General features: G+C 35.7%; 1 protein-coding gene across 3 annotated transcripts in view; it reads left to right on the plus strand.

Moving 5' to 3' along the window:
• TAF4B (TATA-box binding protein associated factor 4b) overlaps positions 1–24,743 on the plus strand; it is a 173,604-nt gene that overhangs the window by 27,483 nt on the left and 121,378 nt on the right. For 2 of the 3 annotated variants that reach the window (XR_011645958.1, XM_004465145.4), the window contains exons 2-7: positions 2,590–2,735; positions 3,957–4,064; positions 8,284–8,442; positions 8,537–8,659; positions 12,296–12,385; positions 15,580–16,194. Coding sequence is in view for 2 of the 3 variants with exons in the window: in XM_004465145.4 (XP_004465202.1) it covers positions 2,590–2,735; positions 3,957–4,064; positions 8,284–8,442; positions 8,537–8,659; positions 12,296–12,385; positions 15,580–16,194 (1,241 nt within the window). In the remaining variant the exon portion in view is untranslated. The remainder of the gene's footprint in view (positions 1–2,589; positions 2,736–3,956; positions 4,065–8,283; positions 8,443–8,536; positions 8,660–12,295; positions 12,386–15,579; positions 16,195–24,743) is intronic. The other variant, XM_004465146.4, reaches the window with a different exon arrangement.

Consider the following 24,743-nt stretch of genomic DNA (forward strand, 5'->3'; position numbering starts at 1 on the left):
CAGCTCTTCTTTGACTTTTTTTGTTTCAATGCGTTCTGAGTCTTCAAAATTGCCCAGTGTAAGTTATCAAAGTCGGGCCACGGGAGTGGACGTAGCTCAAGTGGTTGAGTGCCTGCTTTCCATGTTCGAAGTCCCAGGTTCAACCCCAATACCTCCTAAAAACAAAACAAACAAAAATAAACACTTTATTGAGGAGTAGATGTAGCTTAGTGGCTGAGCTCCTGCTTTCCATGTACAAATTCCTAGGTTCAATAGCTGGTACCCTACTTAAAAAAATAAAATAGGCCCAGAGACTCACTAATGGGGGGGGGAGGGTCCAGATTTTCTCCCAGGGGTGAGCTAAAGAGAGACCTTAAAGCAGTTTTTCTCCTTGCAATTTCCTGGCTGGCCAGCAGATTGTGCATGTTGGTAAATGTTTCCACAGAGGTGTTTCTTTCACCCTCTGCTTTCCTGTCTTTCTGGTCTGGCCAGATCTGAGAGTGGGCTCTTCTGGCTGAATTCACTGAAGAGAAGCCCTCTGACTCACCCTTTCTCTTCCCTTTTAACAACTGATAGAGAGGAATACATCTTTTACTCTCTCAGTGGGTTGCAGTGAGCCAGGGGTTTTATCCAGGTTTAATGGTGAGGGCAGGGAATAGGGCCCTCCCTAGCCGCGGCAGGAGTTTAGTAACTCAGGTTTATTGTTTTGGGTTCTTTGTCTCTCTGTCTCTCACTCTCCTGGGATTTGTGCAGCACTGTCCTGGTCTGCTGACCCCCAAAGTAGGATACTCGACAGTTTTTGGCAGTTTTTCTGTTGTATTTGTGAGAGAGTTGAGCCCTGCCTGTCTACTCTGGAACTCCCCCGATTTAGCTTTTATCTTTCCTGAAACTAGCAACCTCTTCTTAATTTGCCATTGTCTTTTATAGAGTGCCTTTAGCCTTGAGTTCCTTATACTTTCTCTCTAATAAAGTTAATTCCTTTGAGGAGAGCTTTGAAGCAGGAGTCATAGTTAGTGTCATCTTTCTCTCTGACTGACTCCCTCACTTCAGTAGCCAGGAGCTAGACAGGAGCAGTAGCCGCTCATCTTTTCCATTTGCCTCTTCTGGGATGGAACATCTGCCCTACAAATGAGCTGGGGTAAAGTGAATCTGGGTCCAGGAATTTTCAGCATGCCTGACCTGAGGTAGTGTCTTCCCCTCTTGAGTGGGATTCTTTTGTCTGGAATTTTTCTTCTACAACATGTAGCTTGGGGCAGTGAGAAATGCTGGATGATACTATCCCTCAATTGGGATATCTCTGAGATCATGGGAGAGGAAGCCCCATGTTTTTGGCTACGCTATGGTGTGTGTCATGCTGAGCTTGGAGGGGAGAGGGAGCGAGCAGATTTTTGTTCAGATGCCACAGACTCTTGGTGTTCCTATTGAGTTTTAGTAGATTTTCTTGAATAAATATTTCTTCATTTTCTATTGCCTTTGGATAATGACTAGAGACTTTAAGTTGTCATATTTTATATTTTTCCTCTGTTATGCTTGCTTTTTTGGGGAATGGGTCTGTGGAGCTCCTCATCTACCATTCTGGAAGGGAAGCTTCAAATACTAATATTCTTGTATGTACTTCCTGTTAACATGGACATGAATTTCTTTAGGTTAGATGTACTGGTTGAAAGTATGCAATTGGAAACTAATTTGACACTTCATGTAAAGTTGAACAAACTGGTCGTACCTAATGAAATTACCCTGAGCAACTTGATTAGAGTTTTTACTCATGCATGTCTCTCTAACACTTAATATTGTCATTGGACTTTTCAATTTTTGCATATCTAGGTAGGTATAAAATAGTTTCTCACTGTTTTACCTTAATTTTACCTTTTATGCCCTTGGCATATGTGTTTCTTTTGTGCATTTTAGGTATTGTCCTTTGAATTAAAATCTATTTTGTGACTTGTCTTTTGCCAAACATAGGTTCATAATTTTAATGTAGTTGAAAGTATTATATTATTTAAGAAATTCTTTCCTAATCCATTACCAGAAAGATAGTTTTCTACATTCTAAATTTCTACATTGTCTAAGTCTTGTAAAATTTTACTTTTACTTTTGCATCTTAATGCATCAGTATTTTTTTGTATGGTATGAAATAGGCTTTCAGTTTCATCTTTCCCATATAGATAACTTATTGGCCCAGTCCCTTTTATTGAGTAATCTGTCCTCTACTCACTGATCTGTAGTGTCTCTTAGGAAAATTTAATATGACATATCTACACATCTATTTTGCAGTTCTTTAGTCTATTCCATTTGTCAGTTTTTATAGTGTTCTTCATCTTAATTACTATAATTTCATAAATAGTTTTAAGATTGTGAAAGAAAAGTGTTTCACCTATTTCAGGAGTATCTCAGCTATATGCTTAGACCTTTCATATTTTAAATAGTTTTGAAAGAAAAAATTTTTTCCGGTGTTATATTTAATAATGAGCATGCCTGGAATTCATTATGTGCTAGTCACTTATTCATTGCATTCACAATGTTGGAAAAAATGAGAGAAGAAAATAGTTGATAGTTTTGCTACATTTATTAGCTTAGAGGTTACTTGTTTTTTCTTTCTTTCAACTATAGGAACAGTTGTAATCAAAAGTAACAGTGGTCAGTTGATGTTGGTATCTCCTCAGCAAGCTGTGACAAGAACTGACACCACAAGTAACATAACTTCTAGGCCAGCAGTACCAACAAATACGAAAACAGTCAAAATCTGTACAATGCCGGTAATATACCTTAATTTTTTTCATCTTTCTTAGTTTTGTAGTCTGTAATCTTCATATTAATGTGTACATTTGTCTATAAAAATAACTGAGATGATTCTGTTCACCCTTTTGAATAACACTACATTCTTTGAATATGTTAATAAAGATTTTCAATTTTGTCATTTGGTAGTCACTAAACTAATAATTCAGACTTCATACTCATAAGATTTCATAGTCCTCAAAGCAAGGTTGAAAAGCTATTTGCAGTTGTTGATGTTGGAAGAGTGGGGTGAGGGGGGTGTGGGGGTATATGGGAACCTCTTATATTTTTTGAATGTACCATTAAAAATAAATAAAGAGATCGTAGAACCAAAAAAAATAAAAGGGGTGGGAGCTATTAGCCTATCTAAATGGAAGGAGAATAGCCATTTTGTTTCAGTTTTAATTTGTAATAAAATATTATGACTGTAGTTTATACAGTAGTTTTCATTTTTATTCATATCTTTTAGGAATTATTTTTAAGAAATACAGAAATTGGCTGTAATATTTATTAATTACATAAAATAATGACTTATTTTGCATACATGTTAGTCTCTGTGAGTAATTGAAGTTCATCTTGTATGCCAGAGTTAAAAATATATATTTTATAGACCTCTTCCTTTGCTTAAACAGACAATGCTGAATGTCGCTTAAAATTTTCTTGATGACTCAGCCTTATTTTAATGAAAGACTTTTCATTATATTATGTGGTAATACCGTTCTCTGCCAATTTTTCTTTTTCATTTTTTTGTTCTCTTAACTTGATTCTAGGTTCTCAACCAATGCTATCATCTATTGCTGTATCTATCACTAATAGCTGCTCCTTCCCTTCCTACTTTGCTTTATCTAATTGCTGTGGATTGAAAAGATAGAAGATTTTTTGTTTATAATTAGATATTAAATAAGAATCTGTATGATCCAGAAAGTAAAGTTCAACAATTTAATTCTGAAGTCCTTTGAAATTTATTTAATTTAAGCTTTCAGGTCACTGGGCTGTTTATTTAATCATTTTGCTTTCTTAAAAATATGAAAGGCTAGTCAATTGGCCAGTTAGGTTTGTAGTATGAAATGTGCATAAACCCTATAATAAGGTTATAAAATCAGTTATAATAAAGAATCATGCTATGGTAAAGTGTTTTAATGTTAGCCATAGTACTGATCGGTTTTAAACTACCAGTGTTCAGACTATCTTTTTGTGTTAAGAATTCTAGCTCACACTTAGTCAAGAAAGTGGCGGTAGTACCTGTTCAAAAATCAGCACAAATAGAAACTACTGTGGCAACCACTGTTCCGAAGTCTTCCTCAGTACCAGTAAGTTGTAATTTATTTGTGGCCATGTGTTCACTGGGTATTCAGTCTTCTTTCTTCATTATTTACCTCTTTCCTGCCACTCTCAAACTTCCTTTGCTATAAAAAGAGGTGAATCTTGTAGCATGTTTTGTGGAATACTATGTTGGGTCCCATGCTACAGGATCAAATCCTCTACTGGCATTATTAACCATTCTGTTCCCATTCTAAACTCTGACAGTGAATATGGAAGGTGGGTGTGTTTTTTTTTTAATGAACAGTTGTAGGTTTACAGAAATGTCATGTGGAAAATACAGTTTTCCTTATACCTCCCCCCTGCTGCTTCCCAGTTTTCCTTATTAGCATTTTGCATTAGTGTGGTACATTGGTTACAGTTAATGAACCAATATTACTGTAATTATATTGTTAACTAAAGTCCATAGTTTGCATTAGGGTTCACTCTCTGTGCTGTACATTTCTGTAATTTTGTGTTTGTTTTTTAAATTTTTATTGTAACATACATGCAACATAACATTTCCCATTTTAACTCCTTTCAAGTATACAATTCAGTGGTGTTAATTACACTCACAATGTTATGCTACCATTAGTACCATCCCTTACCAAAACTTTTCCACCACTCTAAACAGAAACTGTATCAATTAAGCATTCACTCTCCATTTCCTACCTTTCCCCTGGCCTCTGGTAACTGATATTCTAATTTTTGACTATGAATTTACATTTTCTAGTTATTTCATATTAGTGAGATCATAGAATATTTCTTTTTGTGTCTGACTTATTTCACTCAACATGATAACTTTAAGGTTTATCTGTGTATCAGAACTTCATTGCTTTTTTATGGCTGAATAATATTCCACTGTCTGTATGTACCACATTTGTTTATCCATTCATCCACTGATGGAGTGAAACCGATTTCATGTCATTTTGTTTTTCTACTAATAGCTGCTATTTATTGTATTTGATATTTTTTTTGGGTACTTTACATCTGTGATCTCATTTCATCCTTGTGAGTGCTCTATAAATTGTATTATCTCCATTTTATTTATGTAAAAATAGGCTTAGAGAGGTTAAAAAATTGTCTGATTTATGCCAATATATGGTAAAGAGGGAATTTGACCCTAGGTCTATCTCACTCTAGAAGCTCTGTTCTTAATGACTTCTGTATTGTTTTATGTCAAAGTCTAATTGCATTTTCTTAGGATAAATTCTAAGGAGATTATTGGGTCAATGGGTATGAATTTAGGGCTCTTGATATCTACTATCATATTTTTAAATGAAAAGTATTTATCACTTTAGATCATCAGTGCTTTGAGTATATCAGTTTTTTTTTCTTGTTAATATACTCAGCAACATTGGATGAATTTCTTAAAGATTTAGTGTGTGTACTAAAATGGTATATCTGAGTTGCTTGACTCCCCCCCCCCCCTCAGATTACTTCTCTCTCTCTCTATGTATATATTTCTTTATATATGTTTACCACTAATAATTCTTGTGTGGATTGTTTGTAACTTTTCCTAATATAGATTGATGCATATTTTAAGCTGAGTTTCTCTTGAGACCTAGCCTAGGACAGTAAAAGATATCTTGGTCTACTTTAATCAGTGAAGTTAGTAAATAATATCTGTGTATTCTTTGAGGTTTAAAGCAGCTCACTTTTAGGGATTTCTTAGAAATAAGGAGATAGAATCTAAAAAGGAGAGAAAATAAAATTCTTTGTATAGTTCTTGACTATTTGATTTTTTTCTTTTTTCTTTCTGTTACATTAAAAAAATAAGAGGTCCCCATATACCCCCACCCCCTCCCCCTACTCCTCCCCCCATAACAACATCCTCCTCCATCATCATGAGACATTCATTGCAGTATTTGATTTTTAATGTAAATATGTATTAAGAAATTTGAAATTATTTTTCTTTTAACAGCTATTAATATTTTTAAAAAATCACTTGAAACATAGCCTGATCTACTAAACATAATGCAGAACTAGTTTGAAATCTGTGTTCACTTTTATTTTATATTTGATGATGAAGATATAGCCCAGTCTTTTGGTTAGATTGGAATCTAATGTGCAAATGATTGGATTTGGAATTAATATTTCTGGTTAAATATGAGCAAAACTAAAATCCTAGCTCTTTTAGATAAGTTCAGAAAATGATCCTGTTTGAAGTACAGTTTTGTCTAAGTTTGCATGCATTTCATTCCACTGGATCTACATTTGCCTGATTTTCACACAGATTTATGTCACAAATACTCCAGCCCTTTTCTCTCTTGCTCCCCAGATATGCCTATTCAGTGTCAGGGCAGTCTTGAAAAGTATAGAACTACCATTGGCTAATCTAGAATATGGAGTCTAAGAAGAGTCATGTTTGAGTTAGAGGGCCCTTCAGCACACAAGGGGGTAAGTAGGTAGAGTAGACCAGGATTATATACCCCTGTGTATGTTCTAAGAGGTGAATTGGCATGGTAAGATAAAGGCTAGAAAGATTTTGTACTGGGCACAGAATAAAATATTGACAAAGAAAGCAGAAATGACAACAAATGCTCCCTCTACTCACAAACATTAGGACCTTTTCCTGAACTCACATTTCATTGTTTTTTTGGCTTCGTAATGGAGAAGGATAGCACACCCAAGCAACCCCTTCCCTCAACCCCAAAGAGCAGTCAGTCACTAGCTAAAGTTTCAGATTACAGTTACTTGACTATAGTAGTACAAAGAGCAAAAGGCATTGTCTCTGGAGAGCAGGACTATGGATAGGAAAAGGAGGGAAAGTTAATTTTCAATGTTGCTTTTGAAGCTTTGTCTATATTTAATAAAACTGTATTACTTTAGGTATGATTTAAAATTTGGCCTTTTTTGCTTCACTTTTCATCATTAGATAATCAGTTTTTTAAAATCATTCTCATTTCACCCTCAAACATTTTGTCTGATTCTAAAGTGGGAAATTTTGGTATGCATTACAATTCACATACCTTGGCTATTATAGAAGGAAGTTTCCTCGAAGGGAATAGCAACCTGACCTTTCTGTGTGTTATGCCTGAAGAACATGTGCATTTAAATTAAAATGATGGGGAAAGGTTCAGTATTGTCTGTGAATTAGAACTATTATCCTCCCTACCATACTTTTCTCATGTCCTGTAACTTTTAGTATTTGTCTTTTTCAAGTAAGATTGGTATCCCAATGTGGTTTTCTAAATTACTATTTGACTTGTATTTTCTTGTATTAAACTTTTTATCCTGAAGGTGGTGCTATAACCACACCTTATTTAATAGAGGGCCAAAAAAAAAACAATCAAAATTCTTTTCAATGTGAAAATAAGAGATCACATTTTGTAATAAATTTATGCCTACTCTGATAGTCTAAATAAAAGCATATGCTCTTAGTATAAGATAATCAGTAGATCTTTCTGCTTTTTTGCTTAATCAAAAATAGAAAATTACAGGTATTCTCCATTTCCATATAAAGACTTTCTGTTTCAAATTCTTTTTGGAGAAGTATTAAAAATATTTTTTTTTTAAAGATTTATTTTTTATTTATTTAATTCCCCTCCCCTCCCCCGGTTGTCTGTTTTCTGTGTCATTTTGCTGCATCTTATTTCTTTGTCCGCTTCTGTTGTCGTCAGCAGCACGGGAAGTGTGGGCGGCGCCATTCCTGGGCAGACTGCTCCCTCCTTCGCGCTGGGCGGCTCTCCTTATGGGTGCACTCCTTGCGCGTGGGGCTCCCCTACGCGGGGGACACCCCTGCGTGGCACGGCACTCCTTGCGCGCATCAGCACTGCGCTCGGGCCAGCTCCACACGGGTCAAGGAGGCCCGGGGTTTGAACCGAGGACCTCCCATGTGGTAGACAGACGCCCTAACCACTGGGCCAAAGTCCGTTTCCCTAAAAATATTTTTTGAGGACTTAGGTGCTTTGCACTATTTTTCACAAACAACCTCAGGATACTAAGTACTTTGCTATCCTTGTTTTTTTTACAGATAAGAATCAGAGAATTAACAATATTAAGTATCTTTCCTGAAATCATTTGCTCAGTAGGTAACAGAACTGGGAATGAAACCCAGATCTATTAGACTCCAAAACTCTTACAAATGCTGCATTGCCTTGGAGTTGTGAAGCATAACATGAAAGCAGAGATGTTAAGATATATTTGTAATCTGATGAGTGTGAAATGAGGCACTCACCACTATATCATAGTAATATATATCTAAAAATAAATCACTTTTAATTTCAGTCTGTGGCTGTGCCAACAAATGTCACAGTTACTTCTGTGAAGCCATTGAATACTTCCACTACCCTGAAGCCTTCAAATTTGGGAACATCTACTGTCCCCTCAAATGAGCCCAATCTCAAGGCAGAGAATCTAGCAGCTGTTCAGACTAATCTTTCCCCGGTGAGCTCTCACATGTACCTTACACATTTTCTCAAATTCTAATTCTTTGCAATATTTCTGAGTGTTTTGTTTGTGCTTTTATTCCTATGTTTAGACGATGCTAGAAAACGTGAAGAAATGTAAGAACTTCCTCTCAATGTTAATAAAACTAGCATGTAGTGGATCACAGTCCCCAGAAATGGGGCAGAATGTGAAGAAGCTGGTGGAACAACTTTTGGTAAGTTAGTAAATAAAATATTACCACTGCTGTAAAAATCCATAGAATATGTTTTAAATGGGAAATACATATTTTAAATGCACTTTTTGAAAACTTTAGTTTTTGCTTTTTGAAAGCTTTGTAATGATTATAAATCTCAAACAAGTAAATCTATATTTCTTTCTGTGTATCAGTCCTGTTTCCCTTCATTATAGAAATTCTAAATTATAAACCATATAAACAAGTTTTTAATTTAACTTTTTTTTTAAAAGATTTATTTTATTTTTATTATTTCTCCCCATCCTCTTGTTGTTTGTACTTGCTGTGTCTATTCATCTTCCTTGTTTCTTTAGGAAGCATCAGGAACCGAACCTGGGACCTCTGATGTGGGAGGGAGGCTCATAATCACTTGAGCCACCTCTGTTCCCTGCTTTGTTGTGTCTCTCTCATTGTGTTTTTCTTCTTGTGTTTTGTTACATCATTTTGTTGTATCAGCTTGTGGTGCTTCCCCATCGCATCAGCTTGCTGCCATTTCCATCTTCTTTAGGAGCCACTGGAAACCTCTACTCCCTGCTTTATTGTGTCACTCATTGTGTTTTTCTTTCTTATGCCTGTTGTTGCATCATCCTGTTGTGTCAGCTTGCTGCGCCTGCCTGTTGCACCAGCTCTCGGTCTTTAGGAGGTACCAGGAACCAAACCAGGGACCTCCCATGTGGTAGGCGGGAGCTCAATCACTTGAACCATATCTGCTTCCCTAATTTAACTTCTTTTTTTAAGGTTAATTTTTTTCCCCTTCCCCGCCCACTGTTTTTGTTGTCTGTGTCCATTCACTGTATCTATTTCTCTTTTTGTCTTCTTATCTTTCTCCTCTAGGATTTGGATGGATTAGATCCTGGGGACCTTTGATGTGGAGAGAGGTTCTTTGTCAATTGTGCCACCTCAGTTTCTGGTCTCTGCTGCACTTCACTTTGACTCTCCCCTTCCTCTCTCTTTTATTGTGTCATCATCTTGCTGCATGACTCACTTGTGTGGGCACTGGCTCACTGCATGGGCACTGGCTCACCACACAGGCATGCTTTCTCTTCTTATTCATCAGGAGGCCCCAGGGATCGAACCTGGGTCATCCCATATGGTAGGCAGAGACCTTATCACTTGAGCCGCATCTGCTTCCCCTAATTTAACATTTGAACCTGTTTTTAGAAGTAAACATTAGGATTTTGATCTTCCATTTTTAGGATATGATAGTTGTGAAAGGGGATCTGGTGGCTTCTTTCTCTGAGAGGCTATTCTCTAGACCAGGGAGCTTAACCATTTTTGTTCCATGGACCCCTTTGTCAGTCAGGTGAAAACCAAGGACTCCTTACTAAGTTCACACTATAGTGTATATTGTTTAATAAATATATCACACCTACACCAACATGTCCCCACAAGAATAATGTTTTTTTGAATTTCAGTTGAAGCTCATGGACTCCTTGTTAAGAACCCCTGCTCTAGATGGAGAGACATGCTAGAAAGGAACATTCATCTAATAAAAGTTTTTAAAATTGCTAAGCACAAAAAATTCGTGTGAACTTTGCAAACAGATAAGAGTGGATTGGAATTAATCAAATGCCCTTTCTAGCTTAACAAGGTCTATTTAGTTTAGTGCAGCAGTTTTCAGACAGATATCCAGTTTGGTCCCAGGATACCTTTACATTCTAGAAAATTGAGGACTCGTAAAGGCATTTTCCAAAATTCTAATTTTGACTTGTGAGCTCCAGATTTTATTATTGACAACAAATACTATTTGTTTTTATTACAGTGAAAAAACTTTCTTTGTTTGTTTTTGAGAAAGTGGCTACAAATACCAAGTCTGAATAATCAGTTTATCATTCTTTCTGGTAAAAATGGTCTTTCATGGGAGAAAGGGAAGTTATTTCAGCTAGCAACTCAAGCACAAAGAGCGTCTTTGGTCTACTGCAGAAGTGCTTTATGTGTGGCTCTGGTTTTGTTACAGATGATATTAAAAGTCACGTACTTTTTAATCCTTCATCAAGGACATTTTTAAGTGAAATTGGCTGTATTTTTCTTGATCTCACTACAAGTGCATAGCAGTGTAGCATATGATGATGACTATTACAGTTTGTTGCCATTTATTGCCTTTCCTGCTAGCTCTTTTATCCACTTTTGCTTTTGTTCCATAAGTACAAATCTCAACACAGTGAAAAAAGGAAAAAAAAAAAAAGTATAAGTAGTAAAATGAAAATAAAATTTTGCCATCTGTTTTAGTCAGCCAAAGGAGTGCTGGTGCAAAATTCCAGAAATTAGTTGGTTTTTATAAAGGGTATTTATTTGGGATAGAAGCTTACAGTTAGTTACCAGACCATAAAGCATAAGTTACTTCCCTTACCAAAGTCTATTGCCACGTGTTAGAGCAAAATGGCTGCCAATGTCTGTGAGGGTTCAGGCTTCCTGGGTTCTTCTCTTCCTGGGACTCATTTCTCTCCAGGCTCAGCTTCTCTGTTTTCTCATACAAGGTCCGCTGTAGACTATGAGGCTCTCTAGGCTTTGCCTTTCTCCACAAGGCCAGCTGGAGATATCAGGATGTCTTTCTCCCCGGGTCTCTATTCTCTCGGGGCCCAGCTGCTCTGCTCTTCTGTATTCTTACTTCCCAGGCTCCAGCTCAAAACTCTCAATTCTGTCCTTTGTCATATCTTTTATCTATGAGTCCCTGCCTTGGTGGGTGGGGACTCAGCGCCCTACTGATGTGGCCCTAAACCAAATAACTCACTATTTCCTATCCCTGAAAACTGAGAACTCCTTCAGAGTTCTGTCAGATTGCAATAACATAGGAGCATTCAGCCAGCCAGATCTTCTCTTACTTACTGGGATCTTTTCTTCATACATACAACATAACATTTCCTATTTAACCACTTTTAAGTGTACAGTTCAGTGGTGTTAATTACATTCACATTGCCGTCCTACTGTTACCAGCTTACTAGGATACCCCCGTTCCCCCCAAAAAAGTAATTCTTCCATTGTATTCTCTGTGAACATAGTTTATGTTTACTCATTTCACAGGTGGCATGAAGAACATTGTCCCTGTTTAATGATGGATTTTACCAATTGTAAAAAGTTGCTGTGTCTAGGATCATGAATTATATACTTTGCTTCCTTTAAAATACTGTAGACCTACCACAGGATGGAGGAATAGAGTATGGGTTAGAGTGGACTTACTGATATTCTATTCATGAACTATTGTGATTAGTAATAGAAGAAAATATGGCATTGGTGAGGAGAAAGTGGCCATGGTGGCTGCTGGGGGTAGGGAATGGGAGGAAGAGATGAAATGAGGGAGTGTTTTCGGGACTTGGAGTTGTCCTGGGTGATGCTGCAGGGACAGTTACTGGACATTGTATGTCTTCCCATGGCCCGCTGGATGGAACGTGGGAGAGTGTGGGCTATGATGTGGACCATTGACCATGATGTGCAGCAGTGCTCAGAGATATATTCACCAAATACAATGAATGTCTCATGATGATGGAGGAGATTGTTGTTATGGGGGGAGGAATGGGGTGAGGGGGTGGGGGGTATATGGGGACCTCATATTTTTTGAATGTAATATTAAAAAAAAAATACTGTAGACCTAAAAGTGTTTTTCTTTTTCCCATTCCTTAGGATGCAAAAATTGAAGCAGAAGAATTTACTAGGAAACTGTATATTGAACTCAAGTCTTCACCTCAGCCTCACTTAGTCCCTTTTCTTAAGGTAGAATTATTGTTACCTTGAAGAAATTGTTTGTATTAGATTAAGTTAAAATAATGAAAAGCCTGAGTGTTTAGATATGATGGCATTTCAGGGTGATGATACTAGCAATGTTGGAGAATCCCCTCTGTACTGTTATATACTGTAGAGTATTTCATAGTCCATAATCTTTGTATTGAACATGTTGTGCAAACCAAAATGATATCTCATTCAGGAACGTAACAATGATTATACCGTTGAATTGCTTGTACAAGAATATACTCAAGGACTCTTGAATTTTTTAAAAATGGAGCCTTCAGTTTTTATTCTAATGACTCATGTTCTCTTAGAATAAGCCACATAGTATCAAATTTGATGGGAGGGCTATTATTTTTAAAGTTTTAATTTACCTTGTTAGTAGATATACTTTGAAATTTACTGAATTAAATAGGGTTTAATGGAGTGCAACTTTGACAATGAGAGTTTGTTTAGGCAGACTATACACATGCATATATACACACATATTCTTTTGATGCTCAGAAGCTAAAAAGGAATTCAGTTAAAATTTGTAAAGTCATTAAAGACCTGGGGCTATAGGGAATCAGAGACTCATCCTATGAATTTTGAAATAATGGAATGAGGAGTTGCCCTTAGAAAAGTTTGAATTAATTGTCTAGAGGAAATGAAAGAGGCTTCACAGTGGAAGACTCCTTTTGTTTCCCTCATGAAAGAAGAGTGAAAAGTGGTGGAGCACCACAGTTTCAGGATTTAAAATAGTTCCACTATTTAAAATAGTGGAAACTATCCCCAAGAGGGAAACTAGGTTGTGCTAAGAAGCTAAGAATGTTTTAGCAAGAGAAGACTTGGCAAGGGAAGGTTGAAGGATCAGGATAAAACCCAATATCAAATGTTTTAAGCACATCTCCATGAAAGAGATAAGACCTTTGTAGCTCTGTAGCACACAGAATTAGATATATTTGTCTAAAAATGTGATGGGCTGCTCTGTGAAGTAACATCTGTTGAAATGTTAGAGGCAATTCTTCCTGAGATTGAATTCAAAGTCTTTTTCAAAGCCAAGCTACTGTGAGATGTAGGTATTATGTGTAGCACTGACAGCTCTTTTGAATTTGTCATACTTACTGGAGACATAAGGAGAACAAGTGAAATTATCAGCAAGTACCTATTGTGTTTCAGCTGTTTTGCTAGATACTTTATACATTTAATTTGCCTCCTTGGCACTTAAATTTTCATTGAGAATAAGTGCTAGATAGTATAATACTCTCCATTTTAAAGATGAGAAAACCATTTAAATTGACACTTTTGACTAAAGTTACAGGTCCAGTAAGTCCCAGAATTTAGACTAAGTAGAATCAGATAGATAACACTACCCATAAGTTACCAAATACTACCATGAATTTTTTTAAAAAATCTGTTTCCTAAGGTCCTAAGCCTTGTGCTTTTATTTCTTGAGAGTTTTTGTTTCGCTTTGTTTTGTTTTTATTATCCTTGAGAATCTTTGGGTCTGGATATTGCATAGGTTTGAGAGATTCAGCATTTAACTTTACCCCTGGGCAGGTGATCAAGAGATAATTCGGAAACACATTTATATTGTTGTTTCTTTAAGTCTTTTTTACGTAAATGTTTCTTTTGAATTCTCTTTTTCTTAAGGATCCCCTCATCTTAGGTTTCTAGTTTAAACATATTTAAGTAAATCACTTCATTTGTTCTTATATTTCCAAAGCATGTATCTTGTATTGTTTTTAAACCTTGGAAAAAAGTTAATGGTGGATTTTCTGTTTCTTTCTTTCATTAACCTTTGTATTTTCTTTTTTCTAATTTTTATTTATTTCTCTCCCCTTCCCCCCCCAGTTGTCTGCTCTCTGTGTCCATTTGCTGTGTGTTCTTCTGTGACCACTTCTTATCAGCGGCACTGAGGATCTTTGTTTCTTTTTGTTGCATCATCTTGCTGTGTCAGCTGTCCGTGTGTGGCGCCATTCTTGGTCAGGCTGCACTTTCTTTTGCCCTGGGCGGCTCTTCTTATGGGGCGCACTTCTTGCGCGTGGGGCTCCCCTACACGGGGGACACCCCTGCGTGGCAGGGCACTCCTTGCGCGCATCAGCACTGCACATGGGCCAGCTCCACATGGGTCACGGAGGCCTGGGGTTTGAATTGTGGATCTCTCATGTGGTAGGTGGATGCCCTATCCATTGGGCCAAGTCTGCTTCCCTGTATTTTCTTTTTGAAAACCTTTTCAGATGAGAATTTTTTTCAATCTTTATATATAACGTAAAAGAAGGGAAAAAATAATTCTCATTTGTTTCTTAGTAGGAACTGTTTGTGTGTGGGTTTGCGTGTGTGCTTGTGTTATTTCTGCCTTGTAATAGGCAGTTTGACTGAATTTAAGTGTCAAAACAAGGAAATCTTCCAAAATAGTCCTTAAATTCCCCAAAAGAGAACTTACCATCTACCTACTTTTGCATCTTTTATCCTTACTTATAAGCAAAAACAAAAAACTCCAGTGATTAAAAGTCAGAACCTACTAGCTTTTAGTTTGAACTGTCTTTACTGTTTAATCAGATAGAGTGATAGACATAGACTTAAAATCCAGTCAGAAAATATTTTAGCTCAATTAAAAAAACTTTCAGATTTTAAAAATCACTTTGTATTAATTTTATGTTGGTATAAAATTGCTATCTAAAGTTTGAAGTTATTTAACAAAGAGATTTAGATTCTGCTGTGGTGCAAATAAACTTGTAGGTAACAGAGTTTCTATGCAAGGTTTGAAGTTATTTATCAAAGAGATTTAGATTCTGCTATGGTGTAAATAAACCTGTAGGTACCAGAGTTAATGATTTGTTATGGGGCTTAGATGCATACAAACAATATAATAATACAGTGTTTTATTTTGCCAAATTGATAAGTGAGGTGTGCAAAATAAATTTACTAATGAGATAAAATTTTGTATTAAAAATAAAAGACCTTTGGGCTTAAAATTTATTGTATGTTAGATACTGACAGCATATATAAACAAGTGATACCAGGTTTCCTTGACAGAAACTCTTGATATGCTTTTGATACATTTTTATATTGTATATTTTTTTATATTGATAATGTGTTTTTGATTATATTGTAAAGATATGAAATAAAACATTTTTTGCTTTACTAGCAGCTAATTTTAGTTACCATTGTTCTTTTTTCCCCTTTTCCTGTGTTTCTAGAAAAGTGTAATTGCCTTACGACAACTTATACCTAACTCCCAGAGCTTTATTCAACAGTGTGTTCAACAGACTTCTAGTGAGGTAGTTATTGCTACCTGCACCACTACAGTAAATTCTCCTGTGGTGACAACAGCAGTTTCCTCAATCCAGTCTGAAAAGTCTATTATTGTTTCTGGAGCAACAACACCCAGAACTATGTCCATGCAAACTCTGAATCCACTTGCTGGTCCAGGGGCAGCAAAAACTGGGGTTGTAACACTTCATTCTGTGGGTCCGGCTGGTGTACCAGGAGGAACAACAGCTGGAACTCTTTTGCTTCAGACTTCAAAACCACTTGTGACTTCTGTACCAAATACAGCTACAACAGTCTCACTTCAGCCTGAAAAACCAGTTGTCCCTGGAGGAGCAGTAACGCTGGCCCTTCCATCAGTAACATTTGGAGAAACTTCACCTGCAGCTATTTGTCTTCCGTCCTTTAAACCTGCTATTACTTCTGGTGGCACCACATCTGACAAGCCTGCCATTGACACGCCAGTCCAAATCAAACTTGCACAGCCGGGCCCCATCCTTTCACAACTTTCTGGTTTTCCACAGGCAGTTAAAGTTAAACACCTAGTAAGTAGCATTTGTTTTCTTATTTTTTTATTTTGAAAAATTTCAAACCTTTAGAAAACTGACAAGACTGGTAAAATGAACCCTATAGACCCTTTTCCTAGTTTGACTAATTGCTAACATTTTACCATATTTGTTTTATTTCTGTATTTCTCTCTCTCTTCACATACATAAAATTCTGAGCCATTTAAGGGTTAGTTATAAAAATCATGACAGTTCACCATTAAGAACTATGGATATCCTAAGGAATGGGGAGGTTTTTGTTTTTAACATGCTTATTTTCCCAACATATACCTGTAATAGAACGGTTTTGATTTTTAGTTGACCTTTTTCTCTTTTATAAACCTTAGTTTAAATGCTCTGTTTTGAATCTTTTTGTTTTAGTTTATTCTGTCCCTTGGAATAGTATAATTTATGTAAATTTCTCAGGGTTGCTGTGTGATCAGGTTAAAAGGTTAGTGTCTGTGGATGATTATCTTCAGAAACAGAAGGTTAACTTTGGGCATAGAATGAAAGGGAAGATTAAGTGACAAAATTGGGCAATACTAAACTTCTTGCGTTGGTAGGAAATAATAGTCATTTCCTGGGTACGGATCATTTTTCATCCCTTCCAAGTCTGATTTTCAAATGAAGAAATGTATATGCTTTGGAGGGTTTCTCTTGGGTGCCTGAGTTTAATCTCAGAGATAAAACTTTTTTTTTTTTTGAATAATTGGTCTTTACTTGTTCATCTTTTTATTTTAAAATAACTTCAGATTTACAAAAAAGTTGCAAAAATAGTATAAAGAATTTCCATGAGCTGAAATTTCACCCAGTTTCCAAATGTTAACCTCTTATGTAACCATAGCACAGGAACAGGAAATTAATGTTGATGCAATTCTATATATCTAATCTAGAGACCTTATTCAAGTTTTGCCAACTGTCTCATTATTATCCTTTTTTTTCTAATCCAGTTATTTTATAGCATGTCCCTCAGTTTGGGGTTCTTCTCATTAAATTCAGGTTATGTTTTTTTATGAAAGTATCACAGAAAGATGCATTCTTCTAGTTGTATCATATTAGGAGTCACAGGGTGTTAATTTTTCCCGTTACTGGTGATAACTTTGATCACTTGATTAAGGTAGTCTGCCAGATTTCTATTACAGTTAGTATTTTTTCTTTTGTAATCAATAAGTATCTCATTGGAGATAAGTTAAGACTAAATAAGTTTCTCTGTCTACTTGAGATGAAACATTTGTGGAAGTAGTGATTCTGGAATATCTGTCTGAGCTGCCAGGTTTGGGAACCACTGGAACAGAGTAATTGCCCCAAGGAAAGGCCTTTCTTTTTGGTAGCGTGAACCAGAATTGAAGTCCTCTTTATGGGTCATAGCTGATCTTTATTGAACATTGGTAGTGAATATGCCCCTGAAGTGAACTAACACTTAATAGCAGCATAGCATTTTAAACCTATTATGCATGTACTATGGATTTTTAAATTATGAAGAGGCAAGGTCAGAGAGAATCCAGACATCTTAAGTGACTCACCCAGTGCTAGTCAACCAGTAGTGGATCTGCCACTAGAACCCAGTATCCTTTCTAATAGGTTATGGTGCCTTTGGCAAGGACTTCTAGGTGTCTGGTGTGGCCTGAAACAGAAAACTATCTAGTAATCTCTCGACTCTTTATATTTTCTTATATGTACAATGTTTACAGTAGAAATAATTTCAACCAAAAAAAAAAAAAGTAATAGAAAATCTACCAGGAAATTTTAGGGTTATTTTACTTTCTGTTTTCATTCTTAAAAGAATTTAGAATATTTAAATTTTCCCTGTATATTCTTTCTTGTTTGGCCTTTGTTTCAATTTTAGTCAACAAATTTGATGCTGATAGTCATACCTAGTTTATTTACTTCTTTTTATTTTTTTAAAGATTTATTTGCTTTTTAAATTATTTTTAAAAATGTATCCCCTCCCCCTCTGCAGGAGGCACCGACAACTGAACCTGGGACCTCCCACATGGGAGGTGAGTCCCCAGAGGCCTAAGCCACATCTGCTCCCTGTGAGCTGTGGTGTCTGCTGGCTTGTGGCATCTGCTTGTTTAAGTGTCTGTTCATTGCGGCTGGTGTGTGTTTAGCTCGTTAAAGTGGGTGCGGTGTCTGCTTCTCTTCTTTAGGAGGCACAGAGACCAAATCTGGGACCTCCCATGTGGTAGGTGAGCGCCCAGTTGGTTGAACCACATTTGTTTCTCCCCTAGTTAATTTAAATGGCAAAAGCCAGAGCAGCCAGACACCAAAGATGCATTGTCTGTTTTACAATAGATTTACCTGAAGAACAACATAAACTGTTGTGTAGGGTAATTTCAGAGAGATAATTGAATAAGAACATTCTTTCAAATCACCTAATTTAGAAAACTAATATCACTTAAGTTTGTAAATAATTAAAGTATATCGTCAATGACTCCATAATAACCCGTAGTCTGCTTTAATCCTAAACCTAAGTGGGGAGCAAAATACTGCAGCTGATTGAAATATAAGGAAGTATTTTATGTAGCTTAAAAGAAATATGGCAAATAGTGATTTAAAATATGAGAATTGTCACATGAATCCAGTCTGTGATCCATGCAACTTGTATGCAGTCTCCAGCAGTAGTGCGAAGAAATACATGTATGTGTGTCTTGTTTAATGCCAGGTTTAAAAAAATTTGTAATTCATTTCCTTTAACAACTGATCATAGATTTTAAAATTCCTTCTTAGTATTTTATCTATTTCTAGCTTTCACTAGTTCTTATAGAGAATTGTATAGGTTTGCTGGCTCCTGGATAAGATGTTTTAAAAATTGTCTTTTCAAGTTATAAGAAGGATCTTGCAATCTACCATTCCTGGGTTAAGATTTTGTTTTATTTTTATTTATGTTTATGAAATTATACATTTTAATCCTAGATTGAAGAGTTCTTCCCTTTTAAAAAAAACTAGGTTTTTATTCACTATGTATTTTCTTTTCTACCTCATTGATGATTTTCTGTTGTCCTTTGAGGAGTGGCTAAAGCTCTCATTCAAGTAAATTGACTGGAAGTGCTCAGTTTCTTTAGGGGTTACCAACAGTAGTGCTGTGGTCCTCAAATGCTTGAAATATGGACTTAATTAGTAGTTCTCAGGATTTCATCTAAGAATCCAGTTCTTATAAATGGTTAATCAGTTCTGACAGAGTAATTTGTTATATGATGTCATACTCTTGAACTAAATGTTGAGCTTAATATTTTTACCTTTGACTTGTTTGTTTAAAAGTTAATAAAAGGAGGGAGACGGATTTGGCTCAATGGATAGAGCATCCACTTACCACATGGGAGGTCCAGGGTTCAAACCCAGGGCCTCCTGATCTGTGTGATGGGCTGGCCCAGTGCGGTGCTGATGCACATGGGGAGTGCTGTGCCACGGGGGTGTGTCCCCTGCATGGGGGAGTGCCACGTGCAGGGAGTGTGCCCCATGAGGAGAGCTGCCTAGCGCAAAAGGGGTGCAACCTGCCCAGGGTGGTGCCACATACACCGAGAACTTACGCGGCAAGATGATACGATAAAAAGAGATACAGATTCGTGGTGCCGCCGAAAAGAATACAAGCGGACACAGAAGAACACACAATGAATGGACACAGAGAGCAGACACCTGCGGGAGGGGGCGTGGCAGGGAAAGGGAGAGAAATAAATAAAACATCTTTAAAAAAAAAAGTTAATGAAAGACAAGTAGATAAATTGGGTTATAGACTACTGATGATGGATAGATGATATGTAGATGCTCTTCAGGAATCTTGATACTTGAAAGTGTTCCTTAGGAAATCTGTGAACAATTATTTTACTCATAACCACAAGCTAAATTAAATTTAATTTAAAGTTTTAAATTTTGACTGAATTAAATTTTAATTTTAACCAGTAAAAGCTAATTTTGCTTTAGAAAAGCTGAAATTTTATTTCAATGTGATTATTTTTAGAATTTAAATTTCAGTAAATTTTTTTGTTTTCAATAAATTTTTGATAACTATCTTTACCATTCAAAAATTTTAAAAAGCCCCTCAAATGTACATGTGGAAATAAAATGTATGAATGAGAACGCTAATTCAAAATACCTTATCTCTGTTTTTGGCAAAAAGTTGGTAATTTTGGAGAGTAAACTAAATGTTATTTTTGGTAATCTTGTTTTTGCTTATCACTTTATCTTTAAGAATAATTTATACTTGGAGATAAGGTAGAAAGTTTTAGAATTATAGCAGATACTGCCCTTATCTTCATTATGTATTTCCTCAAATGGATCCATTATTTGCATTTCTTCTTTAAAAGAATTGTAGGCACTTGATAAATAAATGGTCAAGTATGTTCAACTGTTACTCTCCAAATACTACTGCTTTGTAGGCTTAAGAAAGAACAAATAATAAGTTATTATTAATACATTATTAATATGAGAACATTCATAATATTGAAGCAAACCTAAATTCTAAAATAAATTGATGCAGAATGTTAAAAAAAAAAAGCTCACCAAAACCTTTGTTGTTATTGCATCATATGTTTTTTGGTACTTGTAGCTAATTTTGAAGTAGGAAAAGTCTTCCAAGAATTTTTAACAAATATATTTGTATGAAATAATCACTGCTATTGCCTCTGACTTCACAATTTTCCCTGGATAAGAAGAAATATTTTCAAGGTGTAAATTTATAGGCTTTTAGCATCCTGATGGCCAGTATTTTTGTTAAGGAAGTTGAAATAAAAATTAAGTGGGAGTAAAAAGAGGATCATTAATTAAATGTTTTATTTGCTTTAGTAGTTGTCCCTCAGTTTCTCACTGGACTGACTTACTAAGATTCAGATTTCCTTTTATCCCTTCTATTAATAGTGAGAGGAGAGGTAGAATTCAGATGTTTTATTTAATCTTACTTAAATAGGAGTAATGATAGGTTAAAAAAGAGGTTGAGTCTGTGTGAACCCTACCCTTTATTTACCATCTACCCTTTATTTACCATCTATAATTTACACAGAAAACTCTTCATAGGCTATAATTAATTGACATTTATATAATACTCTTTACTACATAGATTAGTTAACTTTAGTTCATTTAAATTTAGTTCATAAAATTTTTAGAAAATTTTAGTTTGGTAAGTAATACTGGAATTTTTGGAAAAATTAAACTAAACTATTTAAAGATAATATTTACAGTGTACATATCCTCTTATTTATGAATATTTTCACATATGGAAAAGTTGAAGTTTATAGTAAATACTCATATACCAACCACCTGTATCTACTATTTATAATTACTACACTTGCATTATTACATATTTATCAATCCATCTTAATTTTAATACACTTCAAAGACTTTCTTCTAAATATTTGTACCTGTTTCATTATAGTTCAATATTTGTTTACTCTTCTTTTTTTTGCTTTGAGGTAAAATTTGCATATAAGACAGACATACATAAAAAAGTCTTTTTTAATTTTTTTTTTAATTTGAGAAGTTGTGAGTTAACAAAACAACCATGCAAACAATGGAGGATTCCCATACATTGCCCCACCACCAACACCTTATGTTGTGACACATTTATTACAAAAGATAAAAGAACATAGTTATAATATTATGGCTGTCTATAGCCATAGCTTATATTTGGTGTGCTTTTCTCACAAAACATCCTATTATTAACACCATGTATTATTACTGTATATTTGTTATAGTTCAAGAGGGATTATTTTCATATTTGTACTATTCACCACAGTCCATCATTCACCTCAGCGTTCACTGTGTTATATGGTCCCCTGCTTTGTTTAATCCATCCAGATTTGTCACTCAGTGGCTCTCAGTTTCATCACAGAGTTGTGCTATCATTAGCTCAGTCCATTTCAGAATGTTTTCATTAATCCAAAAGAAAAAATCCCATGCCTGCCTTATATCCCCCATTATTGACCCTTAGGATTGATATGGTACCTTATTTGCCATTGCTGTAAAAATATTATAATATTACTGTTAACTGTAGTCTGTACATTAGATTAGTTATATTTTCCCCTTGTATCTCCATATTCTTTACACCTTGTAATAGAAAACATTCTTGTATTTGTACTATTAACCACAGTCATCATTTACCACTGAAATCTCTGGGTTATACAGTCCCTAGATTATCATTTTGCTTTCTTTCCATTGACATTGACCTCCCTAGACTACCCCTTTCAGCCACTACCACTTTTACAAATCATCAGTGTTGATTATACTTACTAGAATGTGTTACCATCAACTCTATCCATTTCCCCATATTTACAATCCCTCTTATTATTCTATATAAATTCAGCGTCACCTCCCCCTGCACAACCCACATTTTATTTCTTAGTAATCTATATTCTATTTCTTCTTTCAGCTGAATAATAGGCATGGCAAATAATTTTCAAATCTCATGGTAGGATTTTATTGGAGCTTTGTGTTAAGAAAGACTCTGGGGAAGCAGATGTGGCTCAACTGACAGAGCGTCCATTTACCATATAGAGGGTCCAGGGTTCAATCCCCAGGGCCTCCTGACCTGCGTGGTAAGCTGGTCCATGTGCAGTGCCCCCGTGTAGGGGTGCCCCATGTGCAAGGTGTGTGCCCCGCAAGGAGAGCCACCCTACATATAAAAAGTGCAGCCCACCCAGAAGTGGCGCCGCACACAGGGAGAGCTGACACAGCAAGATGATGCAACAAAAAAGAGATGCAGATTCCCAGTGCTGTCTGATAGTGGAAGTGGACGCAGAAGATCACACAGCGAGTGGACACAGAGAGCAGACAATGGGGGGAAAGGGGAGAGAAATAAATGAAGTCTTTAAGAAAAAAAGAAAGACTCTGGCTGGATGTGGGTTTAGTTAGTAATAGAGTTGGGATTTAGTGGTATATGCCATTATTCCAGAAGATGGAGAGTGTGACACAAAAATGAAACTTTGTTCCTGAGAAATACTTGGCAAATTACATGTATTTTTGGACTCCTATGTTACAGTTTATGTTTAGTTGAGACCCTCTTATTTTCTAGAATTCAGCCTTAGTGAGTGTATGTAAGTAATCATATATTAAATATTATTTGGAAATTAGAGGAGATATTACTCCCCACTCCAATAACTGTGTGCCTATACTACTTGAATTATTTAGAGACAAGTATTCGATTGTTTTGCATTTATGAAGAAGAGAGTGGGTGAGATTGAAAGATGCCTACTTGTTTAATCCATACATGTTTCTTTGCTCTCTTTCCTTATGGAACAGTTCTTATAAGAACAGTTCCTTGTCAGATATTCTGGATCATAGTTGTTAGGAATCATAGTTAATGTAAAAATAACTGTCCACTAAAGAATATTGCGTAATATTTCTAGACCCATAGTTCTATAAATTTACTTTATACTTTGATAAATTTGCTATCATAAATAAAATACCACTACATATCAAGAGAAAAAGGAAAGGTAAGTACTTTTTCTTTACTTTTCTTTCTTTAATTCTTGAGGTTCTTTGGAGGGAAAGTCAATAAAGGCCATGATTTTTAAAAAACAAAAATGATCTTTTGTTAAGTAGAAACAAATATCTCTCTAAGATAATTTCAGTCTCTAAGATGGAGTAATATTGTGGTTTTGGTTACTGCATGCATGGACTATCTTTTTCCAGCCTTTCACTTTCAGTCTATTGGTATTCTTGGGTCTAAGGTGAGTCTCTTGTATGATAGCATATAGATGGCTCATATTTCCTTATCCATTCTGCCAGTCTATGTCTTTTTGATTAGGGAGTTTAATCCATTAACATTCAGTGTTATTACTGTAAAGGCAGTTCTTATTTCACCCATTTTGTCCTTTGGGTTTTATCTATTGTATTTTGTTTTCACCACTCTTTTTACACTTTTAATTACTTTTACTGATATAATCTTCATTTCTAGACTCTCTTCCAAGCCTCTCTCTCCTGTCTTTTCTTTTCATGCAGTTGCTCTCCCTTTAGTATTTCCTGCGAAGCCAGTCTCTTAGTTACAGACACTCCCAGTTTCTGTTTATCTGTAAATATTCTAATCTTGCCCTCATTTTTGAAAGACAGTCTTGCCAGATAAAAGAGTCTTGGCTGGCCATTTTTTTCTTGCAGTATCTTAAATATATCATACCACTGCCCTCTTGTCTCTGGTTTCTGATGAGAAATTGGCACTTAATCCTATTGAATATCCCTTATATGTTTTACATTGCTTTTCTCTTGCTGCAATACTGTGGATTTTATTTTATTTAAATTTTACTTTTACTTTACTTCTTCCTTACTTGTACTTTATTTTACTTTACATCGGGGATTGAACGCAGGGCCTTGTATGTGGGAAGCAGGCACTCAACCACTTGAGCTACATCTGCTCCCTAATACTATGGTTTTTAATGGTACATTCTTTGAAGGAACACTAAACAATTCTCCTATGCTTTATCACTCACTATGTTTAATTTTGTTCAGCAGGTGTGCAGGAGTTTTTTAGATGAGGTAAATATGCAGCTCCAGGTGTTAAGATGAGGAATTATTTGGATCCAAGGTTGTTAAATTCCAACCCAAAACTTTGTGTTATATTCTGT

Source organism: Dasypus novemcinctus, chromosome 16 (assembly GCF_030445035.2).
Source record: "Dasypus novemcinctus isolate mDasNov1 chromosome 16, mDasNov1.1.hap2, whole genome shotgun sequence".
Lineage (NCBI taxonomy): Eukaryota > Metazoa > Chordata > Mammalia > Cingulata > Dasypodidae > Dasypus > Dasypus novemcinctus.